Source organism: Marmota monax, unplaced genomic scaffold (assembly GCF_021218885.2).
Source record: "Marmota monax isolate L192 unplaced genomic scaffold, Marmota_monax_Labrador192_F-V1.1 WCK01_AAM20220418_F8-fsc00171, whole genome shotgun sequence".
Taxonomy (NCBI): domain Eukaryota; kingdom Metazoa; phylum Chordata; class Mammalia; order Rodentia; family Sciuridae; genus Marmota; species Marmota monax.
In genome coordinates this window covers 1,348,683-1,369,046 of record NW_026694658.1, presented here as the reverse complement: position 1 = coordinate 1,369,046, position 20,364 = coordinate 1,348,683, and the positions used below count along the sequence as shown (strand labels likewise).

The window sequence follows — 20,364 nt, the reverse complement described above, 5'->3', positions numbered from 1 at the left end:
TGGGGAGGTATTCTTTACTGTGTGGTGATTCTCTGAGTGAACCTGAAAGAGATAGGCATCCTACAGAGCATCTCATATTGAGATTTAAGAAATCCGTATGACTTGCTATAAGTACTAAGTTCCAGTAGAATGGCAGCTCCACTTTGTCATTCAGGAATTAAGAGCCCCTTTGAACAAAGAGACTTTCTGGAAGTCCACACATTGACTTATCTCTAGTTGCAAGAAATTGTGGAAAGTATATAGTTTTAATTGGACAAAAGAACTTGGGAAAAATTAGTAAAAAATTTCTATTACTAAGAAAGAAAGAAATAACAAGCTGCCTCACACAAGCTGTACTGTGAGCCACCGTGAGTAGCAACATGAATTTATTACATAGATTTGGAGTATCATAGAGTTAACTTCTTCCTACATAGATGAATTTTTTATTTAATAAAGTTACCTGTTAAGGCAGGAATGGGGGTAAACATCTTTAATCCCAGCTACTCTGGAGGCCAATGTGGGAGTATCGGAAGTTCCAGGTCAGCTTGGGTGGTAACTCAGTGAAATCCTGTCTCAAAAAAAATTTACCTTTTAAAAAATAAATGGGGGCTGGGGGTGTGGCTCAAGCAGTAACGCGCTCACCTGGCATGCGCGGGGCGCTGGGTTCAATCCTCAGCACCACATAAAAATAAAGATGTTGTGTCCACTGAAAACTAAAAAATAAATATTAAAAAAATTCTCTCTCTCTCTCTTTCCCCCCTTCTTTAAAAACAAACAAATAAATAAATAATAAAAAATATATGAAACAGTGTAATCCCAGAAATTTAGGAGGCAGAGGCAAGAGGATTACAAATTTGCAGCTAGCCTCAGCAATTTAGGGAAACCCTGTCTCTAAATAAAAAATAAAAAGGGCTGGGGATGTAGCTCAGTGGTAAAACGTTGCTGGATTCAATCCCCATTACCAAAAAGCAAACAAAAATATATGTGATAAGTATTCTAGTCATTTTATTTTATTTATTTATTTTTGGTAACAGGGCACTTAATCACTGAGCCACATCCCCAGCTCTTTTTATTTTTTGTTTTGAGACAGTCTGGCTAAATTGTTTAGAGCCTCACTAAATTACTGAGGCTGGCCTCAAACTTGTAATCCTCCTGCCTCAGTTTCCGGAGTTGCTGGGATTACAGGCATATGCCACATTGCCTAGCTAGTTATAGTATTTTAATCAAATTACAGTACTCATTTGTTTTTAATTGCTCTGTATTTCATGTCTTTTAACTTTCTGAAATATTTATTAATTGATTTAGAAGAAAGAGATAATGTTTGTTCATGATGTATCAGTTGATAGTTACAGAAGTGTATTTAGTGAAAACTTAAGTCTTCTCTAAAACTAAGTTCTCTTGTTTTTTCCTTGGTACTAGGGGTTGAACCCAAGGGTCCTTTACAACTGATGTAGATCCCAGCCCTTTTTATTTTTTTGACATAGGGTCTCACTTGCCCATCCTCCTGCAATCCTCCTTCCTTAGCCTCCCAAGATCTGAGATTTTAAGCATGCACCACCATGCCCAACCAAGCCTTCTCTTTTATCCCCATTACCTAGTGTCCTTCCTCAGTAGCAACAAGATACCTCTTTTTGAAAACAGAACTTTTTATTTTATGTCCCTAGCCCTTTTTATTTATTTTTTATTTTGAAATAGGGTCTTGCCAAGTTGCTGAGAATAGCCTCAAACTTGGGCTAGAGTTACAGATATTCTCCCCCATGCCCAGCAAAGCCTTTTGAATTAAAAAAATTAATACTAAAAAAAATTTTTTTTAATTGTAGATGGACACAACATTTATTTTTAAATTTATTTTTATGTGGTGCTGAGGATTGAAACCTCACACCTGTGAGGCAATCACTCTACCACTGAACTGTAGCCCCAGCCCGAAGCCTTTTAATATTTATTTTTATCAGAGTTATAGTTTTTATTTTTACCAGAGTGCACATAGATATTATATTAAAAAAATAGTGGGACTACACAATCAAGGGACAAATCAAGGACAGTTTAATATTACTTAGTAAAGTAGATAAGTAGAGAAGAATTCTCAAGAAATATGCAATTCTACTCTTACGTCTTCTTAGAAATGCTAGAGTATGACTATTGATTATATTTACCAGGATACACACATAAGAACGTTCCTTGTAGTTGTTTCTTTTAAAGACCTGAACAATAGGAAACACCTGATTTGTTTATAAAAAGAAGAATGCTAGAAAACTATTGGACTAATGAAATTACTGATATATACAGCTACCTGTGATATGGTTGGATCTCATAAACAAAATAATCATGTGAAATAAGAAAGCTACTGTATAGATAGATAAATGACAGATCAATAGACAGATATATAATAAATTCAACCATGAATAGTGTTAAAAATAAATCATTTAAGAGCTAAGTGGTAAAGGGAGATCAGTAGAAGAAAGGGACCAAGTGGTCAGAGGTGGGCAGGAAGCAGGTAAATGCTGGAGAGTGATGTTGACCAAATCATGTTGTTAAATTTTGTAAATATATAAATATGTCACAATAAATCCTATCAATATGTAGAACTATAATGCACCAATAAAAATGTGGAAACACATAAAAAAAAAATGGAAACAAGAATCCCTGTTGTAACCTACTACAGTCTTTGCCTGGGTTCCAAAGGAGACTACTTGAGCTACATCTCTAGCCCAGTAATAATGTATTCTTAAAATTTTTAAGATCTTAATGTTTTCCCCATGCATGCAAAAAGATAATTGGGGTATTAAATATATTATTAGCTTGATTGTGGCAATAATTTTACAATGTATACTTATATTACAACATCAAATTTTATAGTTTAAATACATATAATTTTTGTCTATTATACCTTTAATAAAACTGGTGACAATATAATTTATTTGTTCTTGTCCGTTGAGTAGTCTTAGTAAAGCTCATTTAGTAGATAAGCAGTTTTGAACTTAGAGAATTGCTATATATGTTAGAAAAGCATCTTATCCTGAAGTTCATGCTTTATAAGTGACCCAGAAGACTGACATGAAATTTTATTCTCTTTACTGTTATTATAATTTTATGGGGCTGGGGATGTGGCTCAAGCGGTAGTGCGCTCTCCTGGCATGCGTGTGGCCCGGGTTCAATCCTCAGCACCACATACAAACAAAGAAGTTGTGTCTGCCGAAAACTAAAAAATAAATATTAAAAATTCTCTCTCTCTCTCCCCCTCTCTCTCTCACTCTCTATTTTTTTAAAAAAATAATTTTATGTGCTTTTTACAAGGTTATTGGTGCTTTTTAAAACTAAAACAAAAACAAAACATGCACGTTTAGCATTCTGTATCCAAAATGGTTGGGACCAGAAGTGTTTCAAGTTTAGGATTTTTTTTTTATTTTGGAATATTTGCATAGATTTTACTTGTTGCATACCTAAGCCAAAAATCTGATACCCTAAATCTCCCAAATCTGAAACTTGTTGAGTATGCTCATTAGCTTCCCATTTTAAATAGGAATATTGGATGAGTCACTGAATTCTCAAAAGCTTAATGACACTTGGAGTATCAAAATCCATTTGACTGCCTTTCCTAATACTGAGATTGATCTTACATACAAATGGTAGATCTGTAATCATCATTGATATTTTTTAAACTTTTAATGGTTTTATGAATCTAGGAACTGATCATAACAACAAGATAGTTAAACATTTGTTATGTGTTGCTGGATGGAGCTATATAAAGCACCAACTGGGCAATCAGTATCTTTGCCAAAAAAAAAAAAAAAAGTAATTTATATTTGGTTAGTTTTCTTGGTTTACCTACTATTTCATAGAAATTTCAGAGGACAGAAGATATACTCATCAAAATGCAGACTTTGATAAACTCCAGAGTTTCTTGGTTTCTTCAGCAAGAAAATTGCAAAGAAAAAATTTACATGTCAAATTAGGAATAAGCTTTATAGCAATTAAAAACAAAAGCATAGAATAAGCCATATATGGTGGTGCACGTCTGTAATGGCAGTGACTCAGGAGGCTAAAGTGTGAGAACGATTCCAAGTTCAAAATCAGCCTTGACAACTTAGTGAAACCCTACCTCAAAATAAAAAATAAAAAGGGATTGGGATGTAGCTCAGTGATGGAGTGCCTTAGGCTCAATCCACAATATTGACCAAAAAAAAAAAAAAAAAAAATCTACAAAGTAAAAGTTATTGATGAGACTTTCCCAGAAAAATCATTTCTTTGTTAAGAAATTTAGATCCTTCTAAATTTGCTTTGAGAAAATTGGATTTGATAGCATATTTCCAAAAAATAGTAGAGAAAAATATTGACGTGGACAAAAACTGATGGTTCTAATCTTAATTAAAAAGTATTGATCCTCATGAAAATTATGCAAAATGAAAATTTGAAATCATCAATTTGATTCTGTTGATTGTTAATTAGTTAAAAGGGTATAATAGATGCTAAGTGAAGTTAGCCAATCCCCAAAAAACAAATGCCAAATGTTTTCTCTGATATAACGAGGCTGATTCATAGTGGGGTAGGGAGGGGGAGCATGGGAGGAATAGACAAACTCTAGATAAGGCAGAGGTGTGGGAGGGTAAGGGAGGGGGCATTGGGTTAGAAATGAGGGTGGAATGTCATGGACATCATTATCCAAAGTACATGTATGAAGATATGAATTGTTGTGAATATACTTTGTATACAACCAGAGATATGAAAAATTGTGCTCTATATATGTAATAAGAATTGTAATGCATTCTGCTGTCATACATAAAAAATTAATAAAAATTTTTCAAGAAAAAAATTTAAGGTATAATAGAGTTTCCTCAGAAAAAATATTTTCTGAAGCAAAAGTCATGAACTCATCAATGCTGATTTAATTCTTACTAAGTAACAAAGTTGGAGTCAAGATCTACCTTTTGGCCTCTGTCTTGGGACAGCATTTTCACACAGGGGTTGCTCCTTAGTCTAGGTCCTGAAATGGGAAGATGTGGTATGTTGCCTCAACAAATGTGTCATGGAATGTAACTAAGGCTCAGGAAATTAAGCAGTTTGCTTTAGACCACGCAGCTAGTATGTTAATAAAGCCTAGTTTCAAACTCAAGTCTTTCTGATTCCAAAAGTCATGTGATATAAGATAGTATGCATCACTTTCTGCTTCCCCCAGGGAGCAGTGGGATAACCCTGTGTCCTGTATCCAAAAATGGAAGAAGGACCAGGTCCAAAGAGCAGTAGTTGAAACATGATAAAACCTTTTTCTAGACTATGGAGACCTGTACACATCTCTGCCCTTTTTGACCTCTTAATTATAAGGCAAAAGGTTGGTTTGGATATTGTAGTATAAATCTTTCTCATTGAAAGTGTAGACTGACTTCCCTCTGTTCTGAAGTAATCATATTATTTTCTGGCATGACATCATTTGTCTGAAAGAAGGCTAGTGAGATTATTACCACCAGATCATTACCATCATTGCATAAAATTAAGAGCAGGCCTAATATGTCTGGATGTTTATGGCTACCAAATATTTAAGAAAATACTTTAGTTTTTAATAACTAAACAAAATTATTAAAAGGGATTTTTAAAGAGTTTTTTTAAACAAATTATAATAATAGTTACCATTTATTAAGTGCTTTTAAAAACATATCTTATTATCCTTGCTATCCTGTGCATATACCCTCTCCTTAATCCTAAAATAGGATAACATGGCTCTTAAGTGTAATGTGCTGTCACTTGTAAGGTAAACATTGCTTTAAAAATATTTTTGAGGGGTGGGGGGAAGAAATACACATATTAGATGCATACTGATTCTGGAACATTAATAAAAGGGAAAAAATAAGTACATCATATTTTCTTAGATCTCATTTATCATACTGGGTGATTTTTTTTAAAAAAAGATGTGTGTGTGTGTGTGTGTGTGTATTTGTATTTAGTTGTTGACGGACCTTTATTTTATTTACTTATTTATATATATATGGTGCTGAGGATCAAACCCAGTGCCTCACACATGCCAGTCAAGTGCTCTGCCACTGAGCCACAACTCTAGCCCCAAACTGGGTGATTTTTAACAAATTATTGTTGGTATATTTTGGGAGTGAAAGAGAGGTACCAACTATAGTGTCATAACATTCCAACCAGATTTATTGCAGACGTAATAGTGTGTATTCTACAAATACTTAGAAAACTGAAAGTCATACCTTACCCAAAATTTCATTATTTTTATCCTCACTAACTTTACTGTCTAAATTAAAGTCACTGAAATGGTCAAAAATGAGGGTATTGGATTATGAATTTACAGGGGAGGGGGAGAGACACCAAAGACACACTGTTTATAAATTAATATTGTGATCTAGTAAAATTTCTAAGTTTGATCTTCACCAGATTTCATCAAAATGACATATTTTACTGATGATGTCTTTCATGTAATTGTAGAGAAGTCAATCAGAAATGAACATACAGATGTGTGCAGTGGCACATGCCTGCGATCCCAGCTACTCAAGAGACTGAGGCATAGGATCGGAAATTTGGGACTATCCTGGATAATATAGTGAAACCCTGTTGCCTCGTTTTGAATCCTGACTCTGCCACTTTTTTTTTTTTTTAAGAGAGAGAGAGAGAATTTTAATATTTATTTTTTAGTTTTCGGCGGACACAACATCTTCGTTTGTATGTGGTGCTGAGGATCGAACCCGGGCCGCACACATGCCAGGCAAGCGCGCTACTGCTTGAGCCACATTCCCAGCCCCTGACTTTGCCACTTTTTGATGTATGACTTTGGACAAGGACTGTAGTTTCCCCATCCAAAAAAAAATGGACATCTGTTTTATGTGTACTTGTGTTTTGCTTTGCAACTTGTCATATGAGGTCAGGTTTGGAATCTTCCTTGTATCTGAACTTAAGGAGTTTCAGATTTTGGAGTATATTTGATTTCACATTTTCAGATTAGGGATGCTCAGCCTGTTCTATGCATGAATTATCACACTGTACCATTTAATGGTATATTAAATAGCATTTATCTATAGTATATAATAGTATACTTCTGATTCCGTCCATCTTCTCTTTTACTGTTTTCATGTGTTTTACACAATACTGTAAACAGATGGGGGTTGTAGCTCAGTGGTGGATCGCTTGCCTAGCTCTTGTGAGACATTGGGTTCCATCCCCAGCACTACATATAAACAAACAAATAAGTAAACAAATAGATAAAAGTATTTTGTCCATCTACAACTAAAAGTTTTTTTAAAAAATATACGCTAAACACACATTTTAGATAACCAGTTAGTTATCTTTCAGAGCAATTAAAAGTTAAGATATTAATCTTATACTTAACGTTCATTCATGACATTTCCAATAACCTTATTTTTTTTTAATGTAAGTACATGTATCTGTAGCATCATATATCCTTCAGCCTGAGTACTTTGTTTTATCTTTTTATGTAGTACAGTTTTACTGGTATTGACTTCTGTCTTGTTTCCCTAATATGATTTCTTCCTTCTTTTTTCCTTTTCTTTCTTTCGTGCTGGGAATTGATGAAATACTCTACCGCTGAGCTACATCTCAGCCCTTTCCTTTCTTTTTTACCAATATTTTACCAGGTGTAGCATCTATGTTGAATTTTTATCATTTTTCATGCTCTAAATATGTCACTTTGATGACTTCTGGCTCATGTAGCTTTTTTTTTTTTTTAAGTAGCTGATGGGCCTTTATTTTATTTACTTATATGTGCTGTGGAGGATCGAACCCAGTGCCTCACACATGCTAGGCAAGCGCTCTACCATTGAGCCGCAACCCCAGCCCCTCATGTAGCTTTTGATGAGAAATCTGCTGTGAATCTTTTTCTCAGTGAAGTTTTTTTTTTTTTTCCCTCTTCACTGCTTTGAAGATTTTGTCTTTGGTTTTGAGTAATTTGAATATGATTTGTCTAGCTGACTTCAGAGGTTAAAGGTGTAATGTACTTGCCTGTTTCTGAGCTGCTTCTATGTGATTTTATGTCTTTCTTAGATTTATAAAATTGTCAACCTTTATTTCTTCATATATTCTACCCTATTCTCTTTCTCTTCTAGAATTTCAGTTACGTATATGTTATTGATATTGTCCCATAGCTTTTGAATTTTCTGCCTCATGCACACTTTCTTTTCCCTTTGTGTTACATTTTGGATGGATAATCTCTTATTGAGTTTGCTTTTGAGCCATTTTTCAATTTTTTTACTGTGTTTTTCTTCTCCCCTTGCTTTTTGGTGTGACACACAGACACACATACACACACACACACATACAATTTTTTTTTTTGGGTGGGGGGCGTGCTAGGGCTTGATCCCAGGGCCTTGTATATGTGAGGCAAGCAGTCTACCAACTGAGCTATATCCTCAGCCCTACAATTTATTTTTGAAAGAAGGGAGCTTTGCATAGGACCTAAAGACTGAGCTAAAGTAGTATTTATGTCTTTAATGTGTGAAGTTGAATCAATCTAGTCTGCAATTTGAACTGTGATGGTCTTATTGTTAACTCCATTACAGACTTTAAAATTCCAGTCTAGGTATAAATTTTTTTTTTTAAGGTTTGGGGGCTCCTTGCCAAATAATTTTTCTAATATCTTCTCAACTCTTGACTTCTGATCTTCTCATTGTTACTGTACTCTAGAAAGATGTTCTGTCTGCACTCTGCCTTCTCCTCTAGGTATATTTTGTTATTTGTTCCTTAGTGTTTGCCAACACAATGGTAGAAGTAGGGAGTACTGGGTAGGGGGACATTCTCTGTTGCTGTATTTCTGTCTCAGATTTAGGCAGGCTTCATGTCCTTGACATGTTTTCCTCTTCTAGTCCCAAGGATAAAAGATTTTCGTGTTACCTACTTCCAACCTATTTCCACCTGTGGGTATGGAATAAAATAGTTTATCAACAAAATTTTATTTTGCTCTTTTATTTTCATTTTTTGAAGGTCCAATCTTATTTATTTGTTACTTTTAAAATTCTTGTTTCTGATTGGATTCAAGTAGAAGCTCTCAGAGAAGACAGCCTGCATCTCTTGGTTATGTGTTCCTGACATTTTTCTTTGGCTTCTTTCATTTTCTTGGCCAAAAGTTTGACATATTCTTATTTTTCTTAGTTTGCTGTTTCTTGAGAGCAATATGCTGGTGCTTGTGTTGCAGGACATGTGGAGTAATGAGACACTGAATCTTCCATGTTTTGTTTGAGTTTTTTACCTTTCTTACATAGGGTTTTCTGACAACATGTTGACAGATATCATTATCTTTAGAGAGATTGAAAACTTCGCAGAATCTGCTAGTTCTTTTGGGATTTAGGCAGTGAGGATCAGTAGTATCCTATCCATTAAGTCTGTTCTTTTTTTTTTTTTTTTTTTTTTTTTTACAATAACCAAATTGTGAACACTCAGATTGGTATCCACAACACAACGCCAAACAGATTTGTACATTCTTTCTACAATATCCCTTGGTCTATAACAGAAATGCCCCTTAACTCTGTAGCAGGCGAACTTTGCTTATCATTCCCGCCACTGATTCAGACCACATAACTCTTCCATTCTTCACTCAGCATCAGCAGCAACTTTCATGTAAAAAGTATGAAGTTTGTGTTCATCTTCTACTACAGTGAGTTTCTGGCAGCCGGTGGCTAGGAAGGGGATTTTAGCGTTATCTTGGTGCAGCAGGTTGCCTACAAGGTCCTGCGAAAAAGAACCATTTTGTTCTTTTTTTTTTTTTTAAGTTGTATATGGATTCAGTGCCTTTGTTGTTTTTATGTGGTGCTAGAATAGAACCTAGTGCCTCACACTTGCAAGGCAAATGCTCTACCACTGAGCTACAACTCCAGCCCCCATTTTGTTCTTTAATATATATATGTATGGTAGATTGCTCCTTGGTTCTGGGTTCAATCCTCAGTATCACCCCAGCAAAAATAAAAACAATAAATGTATGTGTGTAGCATTTATTTTTTTTATTTTTTAATTCTGATTTGTTATATATGACAATGGAATGTATTACAATTCACATTACATATGTAGAGCACAAGTTTTCATATCTCTGGTTGTATACAAAGTATATTCACACCATTCGTGTCTTCATACATGTACTTTGGATAATCATGCCCATCACATTCCACCATCATTTCTAAACCCATGCCCCCTCCTTCCCCTCCCACCCCTTTGCCCTATCTAGAGTTTGTCTGTTCCTCCCATGCTCCCCCTCCCTACCCCACTATGAAACAGCTTAATGATGGTTGTTTTAATGAATCATAGTAATAGCCATTATTTATCAGGTGGCTAGTATGTGCCCAATACTGTTAAAACACTTCATGAACTAGTTTTCTTTCTAAAGTCATGTTTGTTGAGATGTAATTTATATATGGTACAATTACCCCATTTAGTTTTATAGTTATATGAATTTTGATAAAACAAATATAAAAATGACAACATATATATGGATATATATAGTACTACCAACAAGATACAGAATGTTACCTTATTCTCCTCTACTTCTTTTTTTTTAACTAATAGAAAATTTAATTTTAACATATTTTCATTTAACCCAATGGATTACCAACATAATTTGTGAAGAAAATAATTATTAGGGGCTGGGGATGTGGCTCAAGCGGTAGCGCGCTCGCCTGACATGCGTGCTGCCCTGGTTCGATCCTCAGCACCACATACAGAGATGTTGTGTCTGCCGAAAACTTAAAAAAAAAAAAAAAAAAATTTTTTTAAAACCCTCCCTCCCCCTCCCTCCCCCTCCCTCCCTCCCTCCCTCTCTCTCTCTCTCTCTCTCTCTCTCTCTCTCTCTCCCCCCCCTCTGTCTTTAAAAAAAAAAAAATAGGGGCTGGGGATGTGGCTCAAGCGGTAGCGCGCTCGCTTGCATGCGAGTGGCCCGGGTTCGATCCTCAGCACCACATACAAACAAAGATGTTGTGTCCGCCAAATAAATAAATAATTAAATATTTTTAAAAAATAATTATTAGTAAAGTAGTTCATATTCATATTCTTTGTTCTAGTAATTCTTTGGAATCAAATGTCTATTTAACACATAACACACCTCAATTCAGACTAGACCACATTTCAAATACTCAGTGGCCTCTTGTAACCAGTGGCTGCCATATTGGCTCCTTTCTCCATCTTTTACCTTTTGATGAGACATATACTGTAGGCTACATAATAAGCCCCCTTGTTATGTAGTTTCTTGTTGAGTTCCATCAGAAAGGAACACCAAAGAGATGTACTTGGAATATACAAGAATAGAGCAAGGTGTTTTATTCCTCCCTATAAGATTCTGTTAAACTGTGGGTTGGTTTCTACATGCCTTTGGTGGGAATAACTTCAGTTAGGTCACCTTCTCCTACAAGTTTTTCATAATGGCTCTCTCTTACTTCACCTCCTACCTCTCCAAGTTTACGGAAGGAAAGGTGCTTCACAAAATTTGTTAAGTTTCCCTCAACCTTGCTCTTACCTTTATAAATACCTTATTAAACTCTTTTTACTCTGATATATCTTTTTTCATCCTTGAATCTTGAATAATGGATTTTAAATTATAAGAGTAAAATATACCTCATCTCATATCACAGGCAATGTAATACACAGAAAATAGAGATAAAACTTTTAAAGAACATATTTGTGTAACTTTGTGAATAGAAATAGAAAAAAAATACAAAATAAACAAAACTCTGAAAAATTAGATGATATTGTGGTTAAAATTTTTATGTGTAAAAGTTTATCAAAAAGAGTTGAAAGAGACATGAATTGTATGACAGGTCATTTTTCTTAATTTTTGATATTAAGCTTGATTTCTTGATTTCTCCTTTGGTTGGCTTTTCCTTTATTGTAGTTCTTCCCTTTGCAGATTTTCATTATTGTTTTTCATTTCCTCCTCATGGAATATTTTGCCAAGAATGTTCTGTAGTGCAGGATTTTTTGCTGTAAATCCTTTTAGCTTTTGTATATCATGGAAGGTTTTTATTTCATTGTCAAATTTGAAGCTTAATTTTGCTGGATATTAAATTCCTGGTTGACATCCATTATCTTTTAGAGCTTGGTGTATGTTGTTCCAGGATCTCCTAGCTTTGGTATCTGGGTTGAATTAGAGAATGACTTTCTTCCAATGTAAATAATGTAAATTTTACCAAGATTAAAGGAAGTTCTTTAATTGTACAAAATCCTTTTCACATTATCGAAGCTATTGAACCTTCTTAGATAAGTACTCCAGAAGGAAAGAATAAATATTCAGTTGTGTGAACCTATAATATATTTACTTTAGAGTGATGATTATATTCTTGACTGAGCGCAATAACAAGGTGCAAAAGAGAGTGAAACTTAACATTATTTCACTAAACTTAACATTATTTCACAAGAACCTTGTTTTGAGATGGAGAAAAGATTTATTAAAGGTGATAACCACCTCATTCTTCCATAACTAAAACATGCCCTCAAGTTGGTGTTATCATTTTCTTCTAGGTGATTTACTGTTCTTTTGGTGGAACATCCAAAGGGCTGCACTTCAATAACTTAATAGTTGGACTTGTCCTCCTTACAAGAGGCAGAGATGAAGAGAAAGCAAAATGTAAGTACTTTTATTATCTCAAAATGATAATAATAATACACATGTGCACAGTAATTTACCTCAGAATTCTGACAGGCAAAAGGTTTGAAATATTTCTTCAGAGATATACAAGTAGCCACTAACCACTTAGAAAACTCTGAACATAATTAGTCATTAGAGAAATGTAAACTGGAATCACAAAGAGATACTACACTAGGGTGGCTAAAATAAAAGATAACAATAAGTATTGACAAGGTTATGGACAAATTGTAACTCATATATTGCTGGTGGCAGTGTAAAATATTGTAGCCACCTTCGAAATTAGCTTGGCAGTTCTAATAAGTATTGTGTTACCAAATGACCCAGAAATCTTACTTATAAATATATACCCAAGAAAATATAACATATGTGGTCTCAAAAAATACAAAAACATACACACATGTTCATAGTAGCATTGTTGATTATGATTATAATATAGAAACAGTCCTCTATCATCTGTTGATGAATAGATAAATAAGATTTGTTATTTCTATACAATTTAATATTAATCTTCAATAAAGGGATATAAACTTCTGATTCATGCTATGACATGGATGAACCTTAAAAACATTTATTGAGTAATAAATGCTAGTTATAATATGCCACATTATGATCCCATTTATATTAAATTTCTAGCTTAGACAAATCTCTAGTGGCAGAATATATTAGAGATTTCGGGGCTTGGAGGGTAGGGGAATGAGAGTGGGCTGCTACTGGGTAATAGGTTTATTTTCAGGTTATGGAAAATATTCTGGAATTAATGGTGATTTTTTTTTTTTAAATATCTTTATTTTTATGTGGTGCTGAGGATTGAACCCAGGGCCCCACATGTGTGAGGCAAGCGCTCTACTGCTAAGCCATAACCCCAGCCCCATGTGGTGATTTTTGTACAATGTTGTGAATATAGTAAAAACCATTGTATACTTTATAAAGGTGTATTTCATAGGGTATGAATTATGTATTTGTAAAGCTGTGATTTTTTTAAATACCTCTATTTCGTTTATTTATTTTAATGTGGTGCTGAGGATCGAACCCAGGGTCCCGCAGATGTGAGGCGAGCGCTCTACTGCTGAGCCACAACCCCAGCCCCAAAAGCTATGATTTTAAAAGCATTGTAATGACACAGAAGTAATAGTCTAATCTTTGCTTACTTCATCAACCAAAAATGCACTTAATAATGTCTTACGATTAATAATTAAAAGTTCACTTAATAATATTTGCTACAAGTTTTAATTATTTTAATGGTTTTATTTATAACTTCAGGAATTAATTTTATTAGATGAATTATCTAAGCTTAGAAGATGTTAGCACCTTTAAATTCTACTAAGAAGGGAAATTCTATTACGAGAGGGCATCATTTATACCCACCCCCAAATATGAAAGGGGTGATAGTTGATTATTGTTTATTTGTATTTCCTGGGGTTTGGATTTATTTACTTATTTTAAAATTTCATTCATTTAATTATTTATAAAGTCTTCTGTGCACTGCTTCTTTTCTTTGACTACCCCAGAGACAAATCTGGTTATTAAAGGCATTTAGAGCAATGTAAATTTCATTGACGATTTCCCTGGGGAAGTATAGAAGGCTGTTTATATAAATAGAATGTAACATTTTGCTCCTCGTTTTGATTAGGTTTTAATCCTTGGTCACTGGATACTACAGTTTTCTCTCTTTTTCCTCCCTTTTTACTCTACCTGCCTACATTCTGTCTTCCAAATTTCAAATGTTGAGATCCTAACCCCCAAGGTAATGTTATTAGGAGGTAGAGCCTTTGGGAGGTAATTAGGTCATGAAGCTAATCACAAGTGCCTCATTCATTGAATGAGATTAAGTGCCATTATAAAAGAAGGCTAGACCTCTTGCTCCCTCCCCCAAGTAAGAATACAGTGAGAAGATGACATCTGTGAACCAGGAAATAGTTCTTCAGTAAACACCAAATTTGTTCACTCTTTGATCTAGAACTGTTTAGATTCCAGAACTGAGAGAATTAAATATTTGTTCTTTATAAACCATCCAGTTTATGGTAGTTTGTTATAGCAGCTCAAACACTGCCCTTAGCCGGATTCTTCTAAATCTTTTATTATCCTTTTTCTTGCTTCTGAATCTAGGCTGTTCTTTTCAATTTTTTTAAACATTTTTATTGAAGTATAATTGACATATGACAAAATACACTTAAATAAAATGTACATTTTAATCTGTTTGGCACATATATATGCCCACTGATTATTTTACCATAATCAAGGTAATGAACATTAAGTTGATTTATGTGTTGGGATATAACTATGATCCTGTTTTTCCTTTTACCAGGCATAATGGAGCACAACTGAAGTCCCAGCAATTTAGGAGGTTTAGGCAGGTGGATCACAAGTTCAGGGCCAGTCTCAGCAACTTAGTGAGAACTTGTCTCAAAATAAAAGAGGATAGGATGTAGCTCAGTGATAGCGTATTTGTGGGTTCAATCCTTAGTACTCCCAAAACAGATAAATAATAACAAAAACCCAATACAGAACACAAACTGTCTCTAGGCTGCAGTAATTGAAAGAAAAAATTTTGAGTCAGATGTGGTCGCATACCTATAATTCCAGTTACTTGGGAAGCTGGGGGCAGGAGGATTGGAAGTTTAAGTCCAGGCAATTTAGGGGAGATAAAAGTGTTGGCAAAAAAAAAAAAAAAAGGCTAAGGCTCTAAGGCTCTATCTCAGTGATGAGAGCCCCTGGCTTCAAACCCCAGTACTGCAGTCAGTCAACAATTATCAGTTTTTAAAATAAAAATTTGATGGTCATAAGCATGAATATATTTATTTTTATTTTTTGGTGCTGGGGATTGAACCCAGGACCTCATTCATGCTAATAAACAAATGATGTACCATTGAAGTACTCCCCAGCTCACATAGGCATACATTTTTAAAGTTTCTCCATTTTTATTATGAGTGTTAATAGTTTTTTAGGGCTGCCATAATTTTTTTTTGTCTACAGCATTTTTTATTTGTTCTTTTTAGATATATACATGACAGTAGAGTGTATTTTTTGAACATTTATTTTTTAGTTATAGGTGGACACAATATTTTTATTTTATTTTATATGGTGCCGAGGATCAAACCCAGTGTGTCATGAATGCTAGGTGAGTGCTCTATCTCTGAGCCATAACCCCAATCTCAGTAGAGTGTATTTTGATATATAATGGAGTATAACTTTGCATTCTTGTGGTTGTACATGATGTAGAGTTACACTGGTCATGTATTCACATATGAACATAGGAAAGTTATGTCTGCTTCATTCTTTCTTCCTATTCACATCGCCCCACTTCATTTCCCTTTGTTTAATCCAGTGAACTTCTGTTCTTCCCTCCCCCCTCTATAGCTGCCTTATAACAAAGCAGCACAGATCTGTGGCTTAAGACAACGGGTGTTAATTCTCTTATAGTTCTGATGGCTCTAAATCTAAAATTGAAGTTTCAGCTGGACCATCCATGCTTCCTCTGAAACATATGGGAAAATCTTTTCTTCCTGCCTATATCAATCTTTGGTATAGCCCTTGACTAATACCTGCAGCTTTCCAGTCTCTTGTCTCTCTCATCATGTGTGTATGTCTTTTCTTCCTATTATAAAGACACCAGTCATATAAGATTGAGTCCCACCCTAACTACCTCATCTTAATTTAATTATATCTGCAAAGATCTAGTTACAAATAAGGTTACATTCATAATTAAAATCTATCCTGTGTGTTTTGTGCCTTCAACCAACTGTGGGAAAAAAATTGCATTTGTATTAAACGTGTATAAACTTCTTTCTTGTCATTTCTTTATTTATATGTACATGTTGTATTAGTTATTATAAGTAATCTAGAGATAATTTAAAGTATAGGGACATGATATGTAGAGGTTGTATATACGTACTATATCATTTTAAAGGGACTTGAATGGATTTTGATATCCTTTGGGTTCCTGGAACCAGTCCCACGTGGATACAAAGGGGTAACTGTACTTGAAGATTAGGACTTCAGGATCTTTTACAAGATACAGTTCAACCTATAACAACAATGTTTCAATCATTTATATATATATATATATATATATATATATATATATATATCATATACTTTTACCTAGATTTATACAGTCTTAACATTGTTATCCCAGTTTTGGATTTTTTTTAATATTTATTTTTCAGTTGTAGTTAAACACAATACCTTTGTTTTATTTATTTATTTTTATGTGGTGCTGAGGATTGAACCCAGGGACTCACACACACTAGGCGAGAGCTCTACCACTGAGCCACAACCCCAGCCCCCAGATTTTGGATAGAATATTAGACTGAGATGAATCTTTCTAAGTATTCCTGAATGATTACATTCTTACCCTTCAGAGAGATTATCACTCTCATGAATTTGGTGATCATTCATTCTTTATGCATGGCCTTATATTTTATGTTTTTTATCCTTAAATGTATTTTCAACTGGTCTGTAGGTCCTAAATATTTTAATAAATCAATAGATTATTTTATAGTTTGCTTTTTCTCTGAATATTTTAAAATATCCATCTTGAAGAACTTAGTTTCTCTTAAATGCTAAATGATATTTCTTTTTGTGTCCTTATGTAATCTCAGCTTCCTTTTTTAAAAAACTTTTTTTTTAGATGTTGATGGACCTTTATTTTATTCATTTATTGATATGTGGTGCTGAGAATCAAATCCAGTGCCTCATGCGTGCTAGGCAAGAGCTCAACCATTGAGCCACAATCCCAGCTCTCTCAACTTCCTTTTTATCTTGTTAACAAACATTTATCTTTTTTCCAACTTTTAGTGAACATCTTGTATTTTATGCACAGGAATCAGAGTTTCTGAAGGATTGAAGTGAAATTACATGCAAGTGGAGTCTTTAGCATACATCTTCATCTTTACTAGATTTGGGCAAATTACTCTCTATGGTTGTTGTATTACTCCCATTTACGTTGTATGAGACCCTTTTTCTTTCAGCCTTTGCTAACGTGGTATTGTCAAACAAAGACATTTTTGCAGATTTGGTTTGGTGTTTTCTTGTTTTTGCAGTACTGAGGATTGATCCCAGTGTTTCACACATACTAAGCAAGTGTTCTTCCACTGAGCTACATTCTCAGCCCAAATTTCATATCTTTGAAAGATACCACATTGCCATTTTGTATTGCTCTTATTTTGGGGGAATAAGTTAATTTGTATTTAGAAAGTCTCAGCTCTAATAATCACTCAGTTATTTCTCCTCTCTCCCTACTTCTACTTGGGTATATTTGTTCTATTTAAGAATAACTTATTTTATCTTTTTTTCTCCTAGATATTTTTAGTCTCTTTTCAAGTGAATCTGGGAGCTATGTTGTACGGGAAGAAATGGAAAGAATGCTCCATGCGGTTGATGGTAAAGTTCCAGAAACACTCAGGAAGTGTTTCTCAGAGGTATATTTAAAGATGTACATTTCATCCCTTCTTGGTGTCGAATTGTTAACTCTTAGTTGTGTAATATCTCTATTCATGATGAATACATGTTTATGTTTAGAATATTCTTGGTGTTTTTAAAACATTTTTTATTTGTTCTTTTTAGTTGTACATGACAGTAGAATGTATTTGGCATATTATACATATATGGAGTATAACTTCCCATTTTTATGGTTGTACATGATGTGGAGTTACACTGGTTATGTATTCATATATGAACATAAGAAAGTTATGTCTGATTCATTCTGCTGTCTTTCCCATTCCCTCCTCCTCCCCCCACACACTCCCTCTTGTCCAATCTAGTAAACCTCCACTTCCTCCCCGTAATCTATTGTGAGTCCGCATCTGCATAATAGGACATTAGGCCTTTGGTTTATTGGGATTGGCTTATTTCACTTAGCATGAGTCTCCAGTTCCATCCATTTACCTGCAAATTCTTGGCTTTTGTTTTTAATATTATTTTGTTATATATGACATCAGGATGCATTACAACTCATATTACACATATAGAGCACAATTTTTCATATCTCTGGTTGTACACAGAATAGAGTCACATCCTTTGTGTTTTCATACATGTACTTAAGGTAATGATGACTTTCGGATTCTACCTTCTTTTCTACCCCTGTTCCCCTCCCTTTCCCTCCCTCCCTTTTCCCCTTTGTCCTATCTAAAGTTTATTTAATCCTCCCATCCCCCCCCCCAAAACAACCACTTAGTATTTTAAAAATAATTGCCTCAACTGTTTATGCCTTTTATGCCTCAACTGCTGTGCTCAAAGGTCCTCGAATCTCATTATATTTGAGATATGCATATATGGGATTGATATATAATATATATTTACACACATGCTGCATTTGTGAATCTGAAAATTCTCAATTCTACTGTTTATATTTACATTATAATGAAAAGCACTCCCATATTATTTAACTGACACCCACATACACACAGAATTCTGCAGAACCCTGCAATAGTGCTTATGTTGTGGGCTACTGCTTTTCATCATGGATATACAGATATATCATTCATTGGCCTTGAGCCATTCTGTGATATCAAACCATTCTATTTTACTTAATGGATTTGCATAATGAAATATTTGGATTGAAATTTGTCATCTTTGTTTTCAAAAATAATTTTCATTGTATCTCTAATAGTAGAGAACCGAAGAATAGAGAAGCCAGGCATAATGGTGCATGCCTGTAATCCCAGGGCTCAGGAGACTGAGGCAGGATCACTACTTCTAGGTCAGCCTTGGCAATTTAGCAAGACCCTGTCTCAGAATAAAAAATTAATGAAAGTAGTGGAATACATATATAACTCAGTGGTAGAGCATTTGCCTAACATAACATGTCCAAGGCCCTGGGTTCAATGTCCCTATCCCTCAATAAAAGGAAAACTAAAGAGTGAAAACAAACAGTAGAGAATGTGCAACCTTACCACCCCCACCAAAAAAAATTATTTTATTTTTCTTTTCTGAGGTCTGCTATTATGTGAAAAGTCCCTAGAGGTGGTAATGTAGAAACCCTTTTAGAAATTTCTAATCCTTTCATGGATTACTAATGACTACCTTCTTTCTTATGGGTGACTGTTTGACTTACTTTCATTTCTCTAATATGACAGTACTTAATTGGTCTTGCTCTTTTTCAGGGAATTCAGCTTTATGGCATACAGCAGCCATATGCATATACCTAGTTCTAGTATCTGTTTGGACTATCTATTTTAAACTACTTAGCATCTGGTTTGAGTTTCTTCTATGTTGATAGCACCTGGTGATTTCCCTTGTTTACTTTTGAACTCAGCTATGAGTTTTTGGTGGTTATTATGGTGTTACATTTTATCCAGCATTTCTCTGTGTTAGGTGTATAACACATAGGCCTCCTACATTTTTGGTTCTACCAGATTGACTGGAAGTTGCTGTCATAGTATTTCAGTACTTCAGGATAAACTGGGCTATGGTTTCTTTGTCTTATCTGTTTCCCATAATAAAAATTTGCTACCCTAGCCAGAAAAAAAGTAATTTAGTCTTTTCAAATCTAATTTGATTTTACATAAATTGCCAAATACATTATTCTTCTGCTGTTTTTTCAGGAAGAATATATAGTTTTTCATTTAAATACAGTTTATGCATATACTCCCATTTTGTAAATGAAAACTCAATGTGTTTGGTCACCCAGTTCCCTAAAATTAGGCCTTATAGCAGGCCCATGTTTTAAGTGATGATTAGTCCTATAGGGAAAAATAAAGTAGAATGAATGGAATAGATGGTGATTTGGAAACAGCAACTGAGTGTTGCCATTTTATATAGGATGGTTAGGAAAGTCTGTCGGAAAAAATAAAATCCAAGCA

At 34.4% G+C, this 20,364-nt stretch overlaps 1 protein-coding gene across 1 annotated transcript in view; it reads left to right on the top strand.

Moving 5' to 3' along the window:
- The window catches only part of Usp32 (ubiquitin specific peptidase 32), a 175,677-nt gene that overhangs the window by 60,099 nt on the left and 95,214 nt on the right, over window positions 1-20,364 (top strand). The window contains exons 3-4 of the mRNA XM_046423218.2: window positions 12,436-12,541; window positions 17,864-17,982. Coding sequence (XP_046279174.1) covers window positions 12,436-12,541; window positions 17,864-17,982 — 225 coding nt within the window. The remainder of the gene's footprint in view (window positions 1-12,435; window positions 12,542-17,863; window positions 17,983-20,364) is intronic.